Source organism: Xiphophorus hellerii, chromosome 1 (genome assembly GCF_003331165.1).
Source record: "Xiphophorus hellerii strain 12219 chromosome 1, Xiphophorus_hellerii-4.1, whole genome shotgun sequence".
Taxonomy (NCBI): Eukaryota; Metazoa; Chordata; class Actinopteri; order Cyprinodontiformes; family Poeciliidae; genus Xiphophorus; species Xiphophorus hellerii.
In genome coordinates this window covers 18,612,586-18,633,598 of record NC_045672.1, presented here as the reverse complement: position 1 = coordinate 18,633,598, position 21,013 = coordinate 18,612,586, and the positions used below count along the sequence as shown (strand labels likewise).

The following is a 21,013-nucleotide window of genomic DNA, read 5'->3' as shown; positions in this document are numbered from 1 at the left end:
CTCTTTTTCGAGATTTTTGTTGAACGTCTTGAGTCACAACATTTATTCAGTAGAAATCACCGATCATATTTTTAATGAATAAATCTTTTCAGAGTAGTCTCAGTAAGAAAAAAATAAAATTTTAAACGTGGGTGGAAACACAACCTGGTGGAACTAAGAAGGAACTGTATGTAAATCTTCCAGCTCATTTTTATGAAGCAAATTAGGTGTCAGAGTAAATATTTTACTTTAGAAATTTGTTGTTTTGCAAAAATGAAATGGATGTTGTTTCAGCTAAATTAAATTAGTACAATTGTTTTTAAAACTTAGTGTTTCTATCCGATAGATTTTAACTGCAAAAAATTTAAAATGATAAAGTTTATTTGAAACCCTAGGACAAATTTGCTGAAGGTTTTCTGAAGGTTGCCCTTGTAGAGAACCTTTCAAATGAGTTGAGATAAATTCATTTCAGTAATTTATATTTATATTGACTGTTCTTTCAAGGCATTTTATAAACATAAACAGATCCAACTGAAATAGTGAAATAAACCAACTTTTTGATGTATGTCTACAATTTTTTCAGGTGCTTTTGAACACAGACACATGTAAGAGTTGGAGAACCCAGTTGGAGACTGAGGTTTATCGCACCTGAAATTGACTCTTTCATTTAATTAAATACATTCAAATTCAACCCTGGTTTAAGACAGCACAGATACATTTTCATTGCTTTGCCAAACATTAAACTTATCTATTGTTCTAAGCCCAATCATTTTCATCAAAGCATTAAGTTTGTAGTAACTATAAACTCTTCCAATCAAGTAGAACTTGTTTGGAAGAGTTTCCTGGAAAAAGGCTTTACCTCTTGAAAGAATGCAGAGCCTCAGATTTGTAAAGACCTACACAGCTTCTGAAATATTGCACACAATAGAACAAGTGCTTTGGAAGATTTTTATTTATTTTTTGTGCTTTTAACATTAGCAATGTTAAAAGAGGCACAGTTTCCTTAAACAAAACAACAATAAAAAAATAACATTTTTGATGAAATCATTTTAAATAAAACTATTTCAAACGGCTTATCGTTTTGTTTCAGAATGTTTAGAAACTTTTATGTTTAGTAACATATTCCTGACTTCTCATACTTTTTGTAGTTCTGTAGAGGATTTTAAAAAAAAGCAGAATAACGTGATTATAAATAACATTAATAGTCTGAGAACAAATATTAATTATTTGTCGCCACCTTGTGGCAAATTGGAGTATTTTCAAGAACTGGTTCACATCTCTAACAGCAGGTGGCGCCAATTAAGATTGTAGGCCGTCTGAAATTTGAATTTGCTGAGTGAATAGCCTACGATCAACAACAACAGCAATAATAATAATAATAATAATAATAATAATAATAATAATAATAATAATAATAATAATAATAATAATAATAATAATAATAATATCAAAGCCATGATGTAGCACAAAAAAATAAAAAAGTTCTACAGAAATGCAGATTTGTTTGTACAGAACAAATTGAAAAAGCCTGTTGTATGAGGGCTATAAAGGAAAGGAAACAAAAACATTGAAACATTATGACAATATTAGGTAACTGCATGGCTCATAACATTTTTGAAAAAGAAAATTTAATTTGTAGAAAAAAAAATCACATGACAATTTCACATGAAAAAATATCTTAGGCTTTTGAATACTGAAGTTGAGTACTGAAATATAAAACACAAGCTCACATCAGGATAAATTCCAAGTACAAGGTTCTCAGTCTGACCGTCTTTTTGTTATCTAAGAATTTTTAGGTCAAGTTAAAGGGAAGTAAATCTTGAACATGGTTTAATAAACCACATTCCCATCATTTTCTCTCTGGGTTTTGAGCTAACATTTAATTTCACCACCTCGCATAAAAATAGACAATGTTTCCACCTGTGTGTGAGATGTAGATGTTGGCTTGTGACGTGTTTGTTCTTGACTCACATGCAACAATACGACTGTGGACAAATCTAATAATGACTGACATTATTATCATTTGCCGATGGATGTGTAAAACCTCACTTGGTCTGTAAATTGACACGCTCTGCAAACAAACGGCACGAGCACAAAGAAATGAAAATGTGAATATAAATCTGCCCCGTTATTAAGCCGTTGAAGTGTGAATGAAAGAGTCAGACTTGATAGTAGAGGTAGATATATAATAGAAGTGTATAAATATATATAATTACACAGGTAAATCTCACTGACAAATAAGGTCTCATTTTCAAGAGTGACCTGTTTTATGCTTACACAAGGAAAATATGTCAAAATAGATCATGCTGAGCAGAAATAATAGACGAGGCTTTAAGTGATCATGTTGTACACATCTCATCATGTCATGCTCAGACATACAGAGCATGCCTTGCTCAAAGAGCTAAACACACAATGTGACCAAACTACAGATCACGTGTAGGAGTTGGTGTCCAAACGAACTGCTGTGCATTCCTGTGGGATAATCTTATCTTCCACCTTGTGGACCTCTGAACTGCAGGGCAACACTTACACATGCGCCCTGGTTTGCATGTGCAAGCAAACAAAGATGCAGCCGTGAAAATGAATGAAGCAGTTAGAATACATCTGGAATAATCGAATAGGGGCATGACAGAGGTCGTTTACCCCAGATTTATCCAATGGCTTTCAGAATAAATCTGATGGACTTTAAGACGCGTACTACAGACTCAATCAAAGAAGAGCTGATTCCTCTGTCTCCGCTGAAAAACCTCCATTGACTCAATGTAAATGTAATCAAGTGGCCGCTACCTGTCTCCTGAATTGACTGAATGGTTACAATGCACCTGATTGGTCTAAGATAGTAGATGGGGTTTTGAAATGTAAAGGTGCACTTGATGCATGCATACAATGACAATAGATGTTTGGGTGTCATTTCTATTCAAATACATGATGGAAGTCGGCTCCGTTAGGCTCTGAAAAGCAGTCAGAACGGGAAATTTAGAGCTGGATTGATCAAAAACGAGGGCGGATTTTGTTGTGAAAGAAAATCCTTGAAATTTTAGTTTGGATTTTTTTTTTCTGTTTCACCTAAAATTTGATGTAGCATTTGCATGTGGGAATTACGTTGTTTTTCTTTTTTGTTGCTGTTGTTGTGCTTGAGCTATTGATTAAAAACAGCAAATTCAGCATCTTGCAAAAGTATTCACACCAACTGTTTGTCACCTTATAACCAAAAACCTCACTGTATTTCATGCTGAGTAACACTGAGCAGCGTATGAAGGTGAAGAAATAGGAGATGATACATTTAAAATTCTTTACAAGTAAAATAAGAAAGTTTGAACCAGGTTTGAACACAAGTCCAGCTGCAGGACTTTTGGGATGTGCCTTTGCTAAGCTTGTACATCTAGAAGACATTTATGTCACTTCCTTTTTTTTTGCAAAACAACTGAAGTTCAATCAAATTAGACTGACAGCGACTGCAGAACAGAAAATTTTCAAGCCTCACCACTAATTCCCATATAGATGTAGACCTGTACTTTTTCTGGGCCATTTAGTTCTGACCAGAACAAAAATCCTACAACATAACGCTGCCACCACCATATTTCACAGTATGCTTAGAGGGATGCTTATTGTCAGTTTTAAGGCCAAGATTCCCAATCTGTCTAAATGAACTTCTATGCAACCTGCGCAGGAAAGTAAGGAACTAATTTACCAACAGAATATTTTGCATCTTAATCTTAATCTTAATCTTAATCATGAGACCAACTTTCTCATTCTTGAAAACTACATTCCTTTCTGCTGCGGTGATTTCAGATTATTCAGAGAAGAAACGAGCAATCTGTGAAGGCTTCTGTGTGTGGTTCATGCCTGGAGCCACAGATGAGTGGAACATCTGTTCCCCGCAGAAAACCGTTCGTGTCGCAGGGTCACTCTAACACGCCGTAACACAAATTGTCTGCAGTGTTTCCTACAGACAAATTGCCCCCCGCCCCACCGGCCCTCTTCCCGCTCCACGAATTGAATCGTCGCCACAGTTTAATCAACCTGTTTTCACTCGTACAGCGATGAATACAGGAACCGAGAAACACACAAAGTGATACGGGCAGAACCAATTCAATTTCAAGAAGTTTTTATTGGTTCTTGACATACAATTTCCAGTGCAAACAGTTTTCAACAAATTCTACAATACATACGGGCAGAACCACTCGTATCAAGTCTCGCTTCAAGCTCAAAGAATCATCAAGGTGAAGGAAGATCGCTTTCACGTGTCTCTCGGCTCTTCGCTGTTTTGTTTGCCCTGCCCTGCTGACCCCGCAGTCTACGTGGCGTCAGGATCAACAAGCGCCGTAACGACGTGTGAACTTTTGGGCATGCGGTGATAAAAGCGCCTTTTGGACAGGTGCACCAACCCGCCCCATCACCCGGCATCTGACTCCCTTTGCGATGCTAAATAGCTCCAGTTAAAGGCTGAGACATTCCTGTCTGATGACTGGCACCCGATGCGCATGTTCAAACACTTTGCGCACCGACAATCTCAACGCAAGTGAAATATGCAATAATTTAACAATGAAACATAAGTCTAAAATAACTAAAAGGAGAAAAATATTCAATTCTGGCCCAATTAAAACTTTTTAACGGACCGTGCAGACTGAATTTACAGCTCATTTCCTCCCAGCATTTCACACCACCCCAAGGCAGGCGCTTAAATAGCACCAACTTTACATCATCATTTGGTTCCTGTCTGCTCGCTTAATTTTTTTTTTTTTTGGACCTCGATTCCCGCAGCGAGGAAGCAGGAGAACAGTGCCGCTCCTCTTCACACTGAATGATCTCCTGCTGAGAGCGGAGAGGAGAACAGATCAGGATGAACTGAGCTTTTTGTATTGAGTGGCTAAAGAGGACAGGTCGCTTGTCTCTCCTTGTTATGAACAAAATGCCTCCTTCTCATCGCTGTGTGCGTGTAGAGCGATAAAGGCTTGATTGTGTCTAAGGGACCATCGGAAACATATTTGCGGTTTTCAGCCTGATTTTAAACATTTTTCTCTAAATGTGAGAAATAAATGCGGACTTCTCAACCGACAGGGGGCGCCGCACCTGATTTCTGACCAAACTAAACTAAACTATTGATTGAACAGATATTAACTCTTGGTTTAGTGGTGTCTTTGGTTTACTGAGACTTACTCCATTAACTTGCTAATAACCCGCAGAGACTCTCTAAGGGATCATCAACAAATTATTGACTAAATAACGCAAGATAGTTAAAAAAAAAAAAAAAATCAACATTTTGCGCTGTCATAGATAGAAGTGGCTTATCTGGAGTGAATGCTTAATTTAGTTTTAGAAATAGTATACTTCGTTTGTTTAAGTAATTTATAGTAGCTCGCACTGAACATTGCTAGCTAATTTAAATTAATTCGTGGCTATTGAAATATTTAACAAAGGTTTTACATCATGTGACCACAGTGAATCATGCTGCTATATAAAATAATTTGTACTTTGCATGAATATTTTTATGGAAACATACATTTTCAAATTACTGCTAACTTGTTTTCCTTGACTGTACTTTTTGCATCTTGTTTCATGTTATTTTAAGTAGATTATGTTTCAAGTGACACCAAATTTATGTATCATTTTCACTAGTTAGGAGAAAAATACATAAGTTGGGATTAGACTTTAATTTCTTCAATGTTTCAAATGAATACATTTTAAAAAATCAATAACTTTAATTTTGACATTAATTATTACAAATTTTCAGAAAAACAGTGCTGGATGAATTTGCTATCGTTTGCTATTGAATGTGTGATTTGACTGGTAATTTGCTGACAGTCCCTATGAGAACCCGTACTGCAGCAGGTCGTCATGAAGTAAAGAGAACATTTAAGCTCATATCTTTAACTCCTGAATACCCAATATTCCAATCTGGTCATTTATTTTATTTATAAAATTATTTAAAAATTTATATATCAGTACAAGCCTATGGCGTAAAGCCGTGGAGACATGCGCAGTCGCCGACACGCTCAGCGCAGATTTAGGCACTTTGGGCACCGTCCCCTTACCTGATCTGAGTGGACTGTGGCGCCCCGGCGTGCAGGGGTGTGTCTTTGGGCGGGGACGTGCCCACCCACCCCGCTGCTTTCTCCCCCTCTATATGAGGAGGCAAACTTTAACGGAGAGATACACGCAACATCGTAGGTTGTCGTTCTGCTTCCTGCGAGTTTTCAACTCCGTCCGTCTGGAAATAGCCATCAAACCAGGAGCACGGGGACACAGTCGGCGTTTGGTTGTGGAGATTGTCTTATTTGTTCTGGCTGAGGACAAAACCCGAGCTCAAAATGCCTCGATCTTTTCTTGTCAAGAAGTATTTCTCCAACAAGAAGCCTTATTACAGGGAAAACCAGCTGGAAAGTCAAACAGGTAAGTTTTCAAAGGAAATACTACAACACATCACGGTTAAAACGCTACATCTAAGTACCTGCAGCCAGGAAAGAGTTGTGAACGTAGCCTGCAGGTGAAAAGACTGATCTATTCATCTGGAAAATGTGTTGATGAGAAAGGTTGATGCTCTATAGAGTGCAACCCGAGAGCAAGAATGATAACAAGCTTAGATCATCTGTTTAACCCCACCTGACTTGACTTCCTCTTTGTTTTCAGCTTTTGTCCCAGAAAGCTTTCCACTGGCCGAACTTCCAACACAAAACAACGCGTCTGCGCTCACTTGCCATCCCAGTAGCCCCTTCTTCACCAGCTCCGATGCCCTGCCTGCTCCCCTCTCTCCAATTAACCCGGCGTCCCTGGCTCCCTCTCCGCTGGGCCCTTTGAACCTCACCAGCTCTCCTTCCAGCAGCAGCGGAGAGGAAGAAGAGGACGGCGGCCGTACCTCAGATCCCCCCAGCCCGGAGGTCATCCAGAGCATCTACCACTGTCTACACTGCAGCAAGAGCTATGGCAGCCTCTCTGCTCTCTCGCATCATCAGCTGTCCAGCCACCAGCTCCCTCCAAGCGGTCCATTACTGCAGACTGCTTCCACTCCCTCAGAGGTATCCCCACGCCCAGCTTTCCACTGCAAACATTGCTCCAAGGAGTACACCAGCCTGGGAGCTCTGAAGATGCACATCCGCTCACACACTCTTCCCTGCGTGTGCCCGACTTGCGGCAAAGCCTTCTCCAGGCCCTGGCTGCTCAGAGGACACATCCGCACGCACACAGGTAAAGATTTTAAGTCACCCCCATTGATTCACACTGTTTTGACTTTGTTGATGCAATTGGCTGCACCTTGTTCTCATTGATATTTATTGACCGATGAGCAAATGTAATTGCTCAGCAGGACACAATCTAATCTCAGCCCACCAGTTGGTCTGCATGAGAAACAACAGCATTAACTCAGCTGGGGTGTTCTTTTCTGCGGCGGATCATTTAAAAACAATGACTTTAATGAGTGCAAAATGTTGCTCTGGTGCTGACGGTGTTCTCCTGTCCCTCTGTTCCCCATGAAGGTGAGCGCCCCTTTGCTTGTCAACACTGCAACCGGGCCTTCGCCGACCGCTCCAACCTGCGAGCCCACCTGCAGACCCACTCAGAGGTGAAGAAGTACCAGTGCGGCTCGTGCTCGCGGACCTTCAGCCGCATGTCCCTGCTGCATAAACACAGCTCCTCTGGGTGTTGTCCCTCATCCTAGACCGCCTTGAAAAAGACACAGCTGGAGCTCCCCTTTGGGTTGTGGGTGCTGGGAGCCAGCACTCACATCCGTGTACAATTCCTGTTTTTCTAAGTGCCTTAACTTCATGATTGTCAAATATGAAATCACACTGTTGTTTGCTGCGTGTTTTTGGAACTGTGGCAGCTGAAGGCGTAGTTAATTCCCAGGAAACTTCGCTGGTGCCGGCCGGTCCGGGACCGCGGCCATGTTGCAGCTGCTTGGGGTGTGTTTGTGCGTACGCGAGGATGTCATTCCTCACCATGCTATACATGCATGATGTGTGGGTGTTGAGACAGCTGTCTGTGCATGGTGCACCGTGGAGGCAGGGCGCTGAGAGACGCGCTAGCTGCAACCTCAACGACAGGTGACACACGCAGACAGCATTTGCCCCCTCCTCGCTGCACAACCACACTAGGTTATAAAAGCTCACTTGAGCCTGACCAAAAACTGTTATTAAAACTATTTGGATGTGAGGCTTTTTTCTTTCTTTTTCTTTTTTTTAAACATTTGGTTGAAGATGAATCTCAATAGATGTACTTTACAAAGTTGGGTATTTTATTCCTATGGTTTTTGTAAATAAAAGGATTTCTAATAAACTCAGCTGGTTTTCTGTGTTCCTTTTTTAATGTAATGGTGTTTCAGATGACTTTGTATTGACACAAGAGTTCATTAGGACATGCATGACAGTTTGTGAATGGGTTGATGGAGCTGCACACAGTTGTATGGGTTGGTGTGTGCTGCAGGGAGCAGGGAGAGGTTTATATGATGTTGAGTGATGGGTAGAACACCTGCACACACCTGCCTGTTGGTCGGGAAACACTGGGGACGCACACCGTGTAAGCAGGCTTGGTGGGCAGACTGTGCAGAAAGACGCTGACTTGGGGGGGGACAGGGTGGGCAAATAAGCAATGATGGGATCCTTGTTCACCTATTTCTTGTCAAAGAAGTGGGATCTAAAAGAAAGCAGGAAATTAGACAGGGCAGTTCAGATCAGCTGGTAATGGGTCCGTCTGAAGCTAAGTGTCCGGGGTGCAACATATAGCAGCAGTCTAAACACACAAACATACACTGATGCCAGCATTTCTTGGTGAGGTAACAGAATTTACTCCTGATTGGTCTTGGTGCAGAAAGGTGCATGCGTGCACCAGTGTGTCTGAGGACGCCGTCGAACCCTGAGATCAGATTGCATGACTTGGCTTGCTCAATGTAAACAGCACCCTAAAGGCTGTGCACATGCAAACACACAACCCCTGAATACAGGAGCTTACTTTGATCAGGGGGGGATTTTTCATTTGTCTGCTACCTTTTTTTTCTCTCTCTCTGAGCTCATGTGAATGTGAGAGTCATTTTAACAGCTGCACACCTACGCAGTCGCAGTGAATCAAAGAGGGCCTGAGTCCCGCTTGAAGGGCCGACCGTGGGCAAGCACTTTGGAGAAAAATGCGCAGAATTTAAAAGATGTGTGTAATTTCAATTTCTCCTTGCAATTTCTTCATTCTGCCTCCACAAACTGTACACTTGATTCCCTATATGCTTTTGAAATTAAATTGACATCTTGCTAAGGGGACATTTTTTTGGTTTGTGGTGTGTAGGAGGCAGTCTGACTCTTTAGCTGCGAGGCGATGAGATCACTGGAGCTGTCATCTTTCTTTTTAAATGATGCTTGGTATCATATTGGCCCCCTTAAAGTATTTTGATGTTCACAGCCTCACGCTTGTGTCCCCTGACTAATTTGGCATTCCTGAACCATTAGCGACAGACATATAATACCACCGCCTTGCAGAGTGATGGCTTCTCTTTCTGCTGTCTTTTCACTTAGATTTTACATAACAAGAAAAATGCGGCTCCTTCTGCCTAGATTTACACGCAAAATGCTTTAAGTTTCTAGGAGCTGGTCTTGCTGAACACTTTTAAAGAACTTGGATAAAAGAACGTCTTACTGTAAACGTGTTTAGGATTTTGCACCTACTGCTTTTATGTGTTTTAATGCTTAAGTCCTTGTGTCTAAAATGGGTTTTATTCAGCTTTCCTGGCCAGGGGTGTTTGTAAAAGGCATTTTCAATCTCAATGAGTGTTTCCTGGCTAAAAAAAATAGATAATGAAATGGAAAATAAAAAGAGTTTTTTTGACAATAACGAAAGGACAAACTTTACACAGGCTTGTCTCAGGCAAGCAACATCTTTAACTTCAGCCCATTGATGCATTAAAGTGCCAAATGTCTCATTAGTTTAGCTGAATTCCGTTTTAATCCAGAAAAAGATAATTGTTTGACTTGTGTTTGCCATTTTGTGTGGCTTAACTGCTCTTTATATTTTATTGAACAACTCATTGGACAAGTTAAGTTAACTGCATGGTAGCTTGTCCCAGAGCCATAAGGAGTTGACTTTGGGGATGTAATTTGTGTTTTCTCTGATCTCACACTGAGAGTGTATTACTTTGAGAACTAAGAAACAAAACATCTTATGGTTTTGAATCCAAATATGCATCACTTTGTAGACCAGGGCTTTGCTGGGATCAAATGGTAAAATTAAGCTTCAGTGTATTTATTGTGCTGTTGATGATGATGTGATGTTATTTGTAAAGTTTTTAGTTGCTTCATTTAACTTATGTCTAATTTATCCTCTAACCTTTTCACCATCGGCTTGTCTGAGGCTGCAGATGTTTCGTTGGTGTCGTCAGGCACGTCCGTCCATCCATCCATCCATACCTATCTACTGCTATCAACAGGCGAGAGGCGGGGTACACCAAAAAGTAGAAATAAAAAGTGAAAATTAATTAGCTTTTTATTGCAAATTAAAAGCAATAAAATTGTAAGCCCACTTTAAAGTCTGCGACTCTGCTCTTTTATGTGAGTCAGATTTTAAAGGTGTACTCTGTTTCCATCTTTGATACATATTACTGTAGTAGTACTTGTAATGTGAAATTTGATTTTGTTCTGTTGAGAATAGATTTAAAGACTTTTAAACCCGAAAAGATTAAACCTTTTAGATCTTAACGCTTTTTTCAGCAAATGTCTCTGTTCTCCCCCAACATATTTGTGAACTGAGCCCAAAGGTTTTCTCTCTCTGCTGATGCAAATGCTTGTGTAGTGCTCTCCAGGAATATTCATAACCTGAACTATCTCACATTTGGTTATGTTACAAACTATAAACTCCTATGCAGCCGTACGATATTATGTGGGAGACATATTGGATAAATATGAAATTGGTACAGCTGAACCTGATTCCATAGCGCACTTGTTAGATTGTATTTGTCCATCCGTTCATCCGACCGTCCGTCCGTGGTTGTCAGTCCATTAGTTTATTTGTAAACAATCAAATGAACATACTGTGGATCTATTCCTCATATCCAAATAAAATACACTGACGTTTACGGTTTCAGTGGAAGAAATAGTCATAAAACTGAAGATGAGTGAATATGTTTGCACAACTCTGCATTAAGGCATTGCTTAGGATAGAAATTATTCTGCCAGCACAGCAAAAACAGGTCCTTTCCTAAAGTACTTGAGTCAAAGCATCTGTCTTACGGTATTTACAGGGCATGATTGGATGAGTGTCTGTTGATTTTCTATTAAGGTTGCCAGGGTTTACAGTGGCCCATGCTGAGTGGGAGAGAGAGTGTGTTGCTGAAATCAGAACGTCAGGCTTTGCAGAGCTGATTCACTGGAGGATCAGGTTCAAGCCAAGAGGGTTAAGTCACTGGGCTAAAGTTTCCAACCCTCTTACAAGCTGCAGAGCTCTTACACAACTGCCCAAAGCCTCAGCGCCAACATTCTCCGCTGGAGCGATTTCAGAAGATTCTCCTCCAGCCCTTTGTCCTTTCAAAAGATATTAAAAAGTCTCAAATTTACCTAAGCCCCATATGCCTCCAAGTAGAAAATTAAGCAACAAGTATATGGGGAAAATAAATGGCATTACGTTAGGAATAAAAAGGTGATGTAAGGATAATAGGAGGAGGTAAGCAACAGGAGGGGAGAGACTGGACATTGGAAGGGGAGGAGGTGGGTGTCTGAAGAAGAATGGGTGTATCTGTTTGCAGGCCATTAATCAAATCAGTGGGGAGTTGAATTTACTGAGGAATGCCACATGTTGCAATGCAGACTTGATCAATGACATGTGCTGTGAGGGCAGTGAGATATGCTGACTTTAGATGACGCCGCTGTAACAGGCGATCAGCATGTAAAACACATCAACATCTGGCTTATCCAAGAGTCAAAATAAGGAGGAATTTGTCTTTATCATCCAAAGCATTTGGAGTGTGTGCCGCTCTGAGACAGATCCACACAGTGAATGCAGATCTCTGCGCACATAGAGCAGTTTTACCCAAGGACAGGATGCGGCCTCGGGGAGGGGGCACAGACCATTTCCTGCCCACCTCCGCACCCCCTGATGTCCCCTTCACCAAAATGTGTCTGTGTGCATTACAAGGCTTTAGCCTTGCTCCTAAACAGCAAGGCTCTGTCCCACAGGGTCAAAGGTTGGAGGATGAGCCACAAAGAGACAGGAGGACAAACAAACGTGACACTTTGTCTGTGGCAGAAATGTCCAACTTTGTGTTGCAGAGAGCCGTCAACAAGCATGTTTCCTTTGGCTCTGAATACTGGAGCGCGCACAAACTCTACTGCAGAACTCCTGTGTACCATGAACATCCAGAGGACAATGTTCACTCATCGGGATTTTACTGGATAAACCAGAACAAAGCTGTGAACAATTGTGAAGTGACAGGGAAATGATTCTAAAAATGTTGGTCCACATTTTTATTTAACCTCTAAACTCCCCTGTCTCTGAAGAAGAAAGCAGCCGACAACATAATGCAGCCACACCTATGTCTGAGTGTGTTCATAGTGGTTATACAGTGTTAGTTTTCGAGTATACAACTAAAAATCCTCTCAACACATTGTCCCACCTGAGTCGTGGATCATTGCAGCTCCCTAAGAATACCAGTTCTGGCTGCTTTTTGAATTAATGTAATCATTTGGATAATAGTCTGATTAAACTGTTCAAAATTCAATTGGTCATCATGCTTGTGGTCAATATATCTTTTTGAAATCGTTATCACTTCAGCAGAAGCATGGAAAACAGCACAGAAACAAGGCTCAGTGGAGACCACCTATTGATTGGGAAAGACATGCAGTGAATTATGAAACAATATGACAAACGAGGTCCTGTTGGGTAAACTGCCGAGTGGCTGAAATCTTAGAATTGGAAACTCTTTCACTTTCAAAAGCGGGCAGCAGCTTTCTTTGGTTCTCAAGCACTCTGAGCGTCACTACAAAATGACATTATGCCTGATGAGTGATTCATGTGCTCCTAAATATTTAAACTTTTTGATGCCACAAAGTAATTACATTAATTTACTTTGAAATATATGTCGTCTTGGCTCAACGTAAATGAAATACAAGTTTTAAATATTTTTGAATGAGCAGCGTTCTGGTTTGTCCTGATCTGCCACACAGTGATCTGTTTAGAGGCATCGTCAAAACTGCACAGTAACACTGGTGCTTCATGTCACAGTGGCCTCTGTGTGGATCACCCACCTCCGAGTCTGCTGCTGCTGAGAGAGTCCCACCATCTGGCAGAGTTATACTTTATCCACCCAACATGCTGTAATACAAACAGAGAAAATCTGGTTTGCAGTAGGTGGGACACGGGGGAAAATTGGAAGAATAGAATAGAATAGAATAGATTCGGTCTATCAGTGGCAAAATTCAGGAGTTACAGCAGCAAAATAAGGTAAGTGGGAGCTTGCATATTTACTGGATTGAGGTTTGAGTCCTTTTATCAGCACAGAGAATTAACAGGATTTATTTAGTTTTTCTCAGTTACTTTGGAGGAAAATTTTAACAAAGTAAAGTTTCATCAAGTTTCTTGTTGTTGTTTGCTTACAGTGCTTTATGAAATTAGTTCAAAATTAAAAGAAAACTACAACTTATCAACCAAAGCCTAAAGTTCACAATCAAAAGACAAATTCAACGGCTCTCTTTCTACAATGGCTCTCTTCTTACCACTTTTCCTGAAGGTTAGATTTGACCTCTGTCCTATCAAAGGTTCTCCCACCTGAGCTGTGGATCTTTGCAGCTCCTCCAGAATCACCACAGGCCTTTTCCCCGCTTTTCTTCACCTGTACGTTTAGGTGAAACATTCCGTTGAGATGTTGTCCTGGATTTTCCATTTGGTATCAAAGTACAGGAGGCTGAATGTGTTCACAAGCCAGACTTTTTAAATCATGTTTACACATTTATGAAAACCATGTTTCTCTTTTCTTCCACTTTGCAACTATGAACTATGTTGTGTTGATTTATCACAAGACAATGTGTTTGTGGCATGACACAATTTAAAAACAACTTTTGTAAGTACACAAAGCAGAATAGGAATATTAAAGAAGTCTTTTTTTAATATGATTTATAGTATAATTAGAATGACTTTAACAAAAAAATATGTGTTTACAGTCTTCAAATAAACTCCTAATTTAAACAGTTAACCAGATTGGAAGGAGGAACAAGATGTGCCTGGAAGATGACCTGCAAAAAATTTATTTTGGTAATAAAATATGTCTAAATGTTTTCTTGCAAATGCAATTATTTAAAAATAAATAAATTCCAGTGGAACTGCTATTCATTTCAGCGATGAGCCAACCCAGGACTAAATGTGGTGCAAGAAAGGGAGTGCGTAAGAAAGTCTGGAAACCACACACACACACACACACACACGCACCCCCACACACGCGCACACACAGAGGGAAAACTGGGCAAAGGCCAACATGTCATGACATGAGAAAACAGAGAAAATACATGGAGCTGACTTACTAGGGAGGATGTTATTGTCAGAGCAGATAAAAATGGGTGACAAGCTAATCAAGGTAGGAAGATTGAAAAGTATTAGTTTTCTTTGGAACTACATGAGTCTGTTAGAGCTGGCAGCAGCTGAAATTCTCCTGTTCTGATTGATTTTCTCTCTTTATTCACTCTCTTCTCTCACCTCAGACTGTTGTGTGATTCTGTTTTTTTTAACCACAGGTATTCAGGTATTTGCCTCCAGGGTGCTGCTGGTAGTGCTAGGAGTTGCAAGGTGCACTCTTGTCCTCGTGTCAGGGCCTGTGTGGACCCAGGGGGCCATCAGCTGAAGGATGGGGACAGTCCTATTGTCCCAAAGCATTCCACGTGAACAAGGTAAAGAGCGAGGGAGGTGGCGTAGGGTGGGGAGTCATGCTTTGAGTGGGGATCTGGGGCGTATGTGTTATTGTAAAGAGCACAGATTGTCTCCCGTCTCCTCCACCTCCTCTCCTCACCCCGCCTCGCTCCATCCTATCCTGTCCCCTGAGTTGCTGCAGGCTAAGTAAAATACACCTGCCTGAAATCTACACCTCAGGGCCAGATGCCTATCTCCAAAATCTCCAGAGTTTTCCATAAACACACCACATGTTGCACACAAAGTCAGAGCAAGAACATCTGGTTGTGTCAAACCTGCTGAAATTTGACTTTAAAATCAATTCACACATTTCCTTGCCCTTTAAAAGTCAGTAAAGAAAATCATTTGGTATTTGTTTTCTGAAAGCCCACTACTAGGATTAATGGGGAAATCATGTATATGAGCAAAATCTAATCTTTGTTTTCAAAAGGTAGCTGAATGTAAAGTTGAGATCTTAAATGTGTTGCAGAGTTGCAACAACAAATCAGCTTAATTAAGGTAAAAGGGCTTTTTTGTTTTCTAAATGATGTTTGTCCTCTCAGTGAAGTAAAACACACAAAGAACTGCAGACCTGAAATATGCTTAGGATTGATTAAGATGGTGGGCTTATTAAACATGAGAGGAGCATGTGAAATTAAATATTTGACTTGCTTATTTGAGTAGACAGACAACAGCGACAGAAAAAAAAGAAAATTGCTCAGATGAGATTAAAATGACATCTGGATGCATAAAGTAATAATTAATGTTTTTTTTTTAAGGGGAGTTGTGTTGAGTAAAGAACTCAGTGTTTTAAGGCACGTGTTAAGGCAATGGTGCCACCAGAAAAATGTTCATCAAGGTGGCTGGATCTAAACATTTTAGGGTGGCACCATGTATGTGCATATTATTAAGCAATTTCCTAAAATTACGGATTTTAGGATAAGTTATTTTTTTGCCAACAAATGACTTGGGCCATTATTTTAGACAATGTACAGCATATTTTCACCAAACTCCTTCGTGGAGCTTCAGTCTCCTTACGTTGAAAGATGCTAACCAGATTTTCTAATCCTTGTTCTCTCTGTCTGTCACACGTTTTCTCAGTAACTATATTTCCACACATAAATCTGTCCTGCATGCCTTCTTCTCACTTTCTGCACACCATACAACCCTTGAACTCTGATCATGTTACTTCATGACAGATCTGAGGTTTCTGCATTTGCTTTGGCATGAGGGGAATCATTCTTGGCTTGTTTTGACTCCCCAGATGTGCACGTTTATGAGACAGTGGCTGGTCTAATGTTGCATGTCTGAACAAATGGTCAGTACGATGTGCATGCTTGTGTGTCTATGTGTAACTGGACCCTCTCATAGTAAGTGGGCACAGGTGTCTCACCACCTGACCACACCCCCAGGCCAGACGGCACCTCCTGTCCCTAACACCTGTCCCCTCCGTCTGTGAAAAGACCTGTGCACCTCTCCCCTTCTGTCTCACACACAGTCTAAAGTTTGTCTGGGAGGAGGGCAGGTTGCTGGTCTGTGACCAAGCAGGAGGGGGGCTTCTTTAGGATGTAGTGAGGGGATCACCAGTTTGTCTTGAGTATCCATGCAGCTGTCCTGCTGAAACCAGAACTCATACCAAGGATGCGGCTCAATGCGGTGCCGCCTCTGCCCACTCGGTGACATCGCTGCAAGCTGTTGGAGAGCGGCTGCAGACCTTCCTGTCGTTACGAGCAACAGATGGGAATGTATCAAAACACTTCTACCATCTATATGTCTAACAAACAGTAGAAAGATTTGGTTTCAAAGCTGTTCTCATCAGTCCTGTTATAAATGGGCATTTTATTTAACTCTTACAGTGACGATGTGAAGTCCAACTGTTGTTCCATCTGATTTTTTAAGAAAAGTGTATGAGGGTTTCTGCCTTTTAATATAGGGTTTCTTTTCAGTTTTTAACCTTTTTAATTTAGAGACAACAATTAACCTAACAGTCATGTGATTGGACTAGGAGGATGTCAGAGTACATGGAGAGCACCAAAGCATACAGAGGGAGAACATACAAATCCAAGATCTTGTTTGAGCAAGAGAGCAGTGCCACCGACTGAGCCACTGTGCATTCATCTGTCCGTCCGTCTATCTATCTTTCTATCTATCGATCCTGGATAAGCCCCCAGTTTTGTCATGCCCTTGATCAACAGTAATGAGAGACACAGCTTGAAAGTAAATATCAGTATTTAAGAAATAATAAATGAGAGGAGTAAACAAAGACATTTAGATGATGTGACAAGCAGCAATCTAGCATGAAGGGATCTCAGTGTGGATGTGTGAAAAAATTAGATAAAAGAAGTTGACTCTACTCTGATGTTTGGTTCACAAATCCACATATGAGCACCTTTGTAAATGTTCATAAGGCTGCAATATTCTGTCAGTTTCCCCTTTTTTAACATTGTGCTCATATGTTCAGAAAAATGATGAACACTTTTATATGAGCTCTATCTGAAAGTCCTGTCTATAGGAAAGTTAAAATAAAATCCAACACAGGACCTGAGATTATCATTCTTTATTCTCTTCATTTCCTGTGTGCCAAGATTTAAGCTAACAATTGTTCAGAAATCATCTTATTGGGGCTAAAATAAATCTGCTTTATCTTCTGGTGTTTTATAAAGTTTCAATCAAAGAAGTAAGATTATGATAATTTATGACGAATTATTCTTGCGGAAAAGTTCAGAAAGCCAGAAGAGCATCTGATCATGTCAGATCAAGACTACAATTTTACAAACAGAAATGGGGGATGAATAAAGACTTTTGGAAAAAAGATTGTGTGATGAAAATAATGTATTGTTTGTAGTTTTTGCTCTTGAAACATCCAGACCAAATGTTAGGAGAGATTACAATGAGCGGAGAATTTGAAACAAATGTTTTATAACCAGAATGTGTCTTTAACAACCGGCTAATTAAGGATCTTTTAGTAAACAACTTAATTTTTTTAGGTATTTCTCAGCAAAAACAAAAAAACAGGAGATATTAACTTTTATTCCAACAAATCGGCTGAACCCAACCCCACATATTTTGTTTTATTTTGTCAGATGTGTCCCCAAGACATTCCCCAAAACATCAAACATACCAAGAAAACGGGGTCTTTCAGGTGTTGTATTAATAATAAGATGATCCATGCAGTAAAGTGTACCTGAGGGTGATGAAATGTATTTTATTGTCGTTTGGTATTATTGCTCGTGTTTATGTGGATGCAGAAGAGAGTCAGAGAGAGAAAGGGAGGGCGAGGTCAGAGCAGCCTGAAGGCCATTGTAAATTCCTCTCTGGCTCAACCAAAGACATTCTTCTCTGCTGTTTTTCTTTCTAATCTCTATGCTCAGATTACCAGCTAGAGGGCCTGACAGGAGAACGGGTGGCATGCGTGCACGCACATGTGCCAAAACACGCAGTGATGCACACATACACCACATCTACACACATAAATCAAACACACCTCGCTGAAGTGGGAGCCAGAAGATCAAGCCCGCGTAATGTGAGGAAGAGATTTTTGGTTAAACGAATACAAGAAAACAAAGCTTACCAGCACACTGAAATCATTAGGCAGGAGCTTGTGTTTTTGAAACCCAGAGAAAACATCACCCCTGTGGAGAATACTGAAAGGATTCCCACATGACAGCAAACCCCCGCCGGTGCCACCCAAACACACACAAAAATGCCCCATTTGAAACTGGAAGTCTTTCCAGATGTGACCAAGATGGTTTCACTGGAAAAATGCCTCGTCTAAATATCTGTTGCAGAAATGGTTTCTGATTTGAAGACAACATTTATTTTAACCCAGTCGATTAGGGTCACATTTATTACTTTTTTCACAGCTTTTTGACTCAGTTTGTCGCATCGCTATTTTGTACCAACATCTTATGATTTCATCCCAACTTACTTCAATTTCACATCTGTAAACAAATCATTCCACAAGTAGTCAGAAATCACTTACCGCTTACACAGTTCATTTCTCTTGGCAGTGAAATTTTTTTAATGAGCTATCAAAACAAATATCCACACAAGGCTAGAGTCTGAAGGAAACTGACTTAAAATAAATGACAGTTTCAAATATTTGTCACATCCAGTGGACGGTGGTTCTGATCCCTGTGTGGTCCAGTTGAATCTGCTGAGCCCTGATCAAATGGAAATAACTCTTAGTGAACTCCCACTGGTATATATTATTTATTTGAGACACAAGAGATTGTGAGTAGAGAATGAAAAAAACACTTTAGATAATTTTTTTCAAAGTATTTTCTTTCAGTCTGCAGGCAAGCAAATGGAAAATACATTTTCATTCAACTACAGCTGAACAGAACTCCTAAAAAGAGTCTTACTGACTCAATTTTAACATTACCGACATTAAAGGCTCAGACAGGATTATTTTTAAGGTGAATTAATTTGTACTATAGAAGCTATTGATGCAAAGAGAATCTCTCAACTCCCTCTTCACCAGCTTTACGTGTTCAGAAAATAGGTGTTTGCGATTTTTCTTGCCTAAAAGCTCAAAGATAGAGTAGATGGAGAGAATTTATGGACATAAATGTTTAACTGAGATTAGTTCATAATCTCAGTTGTATTTTGGTTCTGAGTTTGAAGCTCTGGTTGCATGTTCAGTGTGTTCTCTTTCTGCTCCAGACTCAAGATTTTTCTCCAGGATTGCCCAGTGTTCTGCTCTTTAATTTGTTGTGAAGTAGGTTCTGAGTTTTGGTTTTTGTGTTGGACTAGTAAGGCTTTTATTTTGAAGGTCAAGGTGGGTCTGGGACAGGAAGTCAGCCATTTTGTTGGGATTGTTTTGCTCAGTCACACATGAGGAGGTGAATCTATCACAATCCGCCTTTTGTTTATGCCATCGACATCACCGTCTGTAAGTTTTCATTTAGTATTTAAGAGTAGATTTTATTTAATGCCTTATTAGTCAGAAGTGTGTTCTTTGTTGTGACTTTTTTGTGCTCATAATAAATGCAGCTATTTTATTTATGTTACAGTTTACTCCATGTCATACGAGTACTTGGGTCACCAAAATAAAGTGGGAGTAAAGAACCTGCATCCGGACTCAAGTGTTCATTTCATTGGAGTTGAGCTTACTGCTAAATTGTGTTGGCAAACACACAAGGAGAGCAGAATACCCAGTATTTAGCTCCATCCACCTACCCATCAACTCTAACAAGGATCCCCACAGTAAATGACGGCCTCTACCATGTTTTAAGATGGGGGTGATGGGTAGTGTGACTTTTTTGGCATTCACAGCGTTTTGCAAGTAAGTATGACTAGGGAAATCTCTTGCTGTAAATTCTCCAGGAAAACTACATGTTTTTTTGTTTGTCCTGTATGGGTTGCATCAAACTCCAAATAGAACTTCACCACTGTTTACAGATTTTTATTTGCAAAAAAGACAACAACCATACTTCAGATTTAATGTGATATGATGTTTTTTTCTCTTTTTTTTATTTTGGTGTGATTTATTATGTAAAATCCCAATGAAATCAAGTGAAGGTTGTGGCCGTAATAAGAGGCGTCAATACTTACGGATGGCTCTGTACAGATCTCAAACAGCTGGGTAAATTTCAACCCCTGCAGTAAGGAGAGTCGGGATTTTTGAGACTTTACTGCCGGCCCAGTGAGGAGCTCCAGTAGGGGGCTCATACCAACAGACCCCTCTGGAATCAACATGCAGATCAGGGGAGATTCGCTGCTGCAATAGTTGTTTTTGTTTGTTCGTTTTTAATCGTAGCAAACCTACTGATGTAACTTTACAATTTCCCTACAATTTAGCTAAATGTAATGTTTCAGTTTTGATTTAACAAAATTAATCAGGGTTGCAATCTGATAGGCTACAATAAAATGTAACACTTAATAGTAAAAGTGGGAGGGGGGATGGACCAGAGCAGATCCAACACAGTAAAGCGATTATCTCCACTTAAGATCAGACCCCCCTCTGTCACAGCAGAGCTCAGGCTGAGCTGAAACGCTCAGATGAACCAGCATGAGACCTCCCTCTTCAACAGGTGGGGAAAAGTAAGAAAAAGCGTGCACAGAGAGCGAAGGATGAAAAGACAGAAAACTCGAGCACCTGTTTTAGTCTTCCTTTTTGCGGGCTGGGGCTTGCTCTGCCCCGCCCAAAGCAAACCATTCATGTCTTAGTGCCTGCTCAGCTATGTGAGGG

At 40.3% G+C, this 21,013-nt stretch overlaps 1 protein-coding gene and 1 long non-coding RNA gene across 2 annotated transcripts; both read left to right on the top strand.

The window, feature by feature from the left end:
• Window positions 1-6,055: 6,055 nt before the first annotated feature.
• Window positions 6,056-8,268, top strand: snai1b (snail family zinc finger 1b). The gene is made up of 3 exons (XM_032561809.1): window positions 6,056-6,372; window positions 6,610-7,164; window positions 7,452-8,268. The coding sequence occupies exons 1-3, from the start codon at window positions 6,291-6,293 to the stop codon at window positions 7,631-7,633; spliced, it is 819 nt and encodes a 272-aa protein (XP_032417700.1). The 5' UTR covers window positions 6,056-6,290; the 3' UTR covers window positions 7,634-8,268.
• An 11,252-nt stretch (window positions 8,269-19,520) lies between these two features.
• On the top strand, window positions 19,521-19,867 carry LOC116719172 (uncharacterized). Its single transcript, XR_004339134.1, has 2 exons — window positions 19,521-19,714; window positions 19,836-19,867. It is a non-coding gene; the product is annotated as an uncharacterized LOC116719172 (long non-coding RNA).
• Window positions 19,868-21,013: the final 1,146 nt, after the last annotated feature.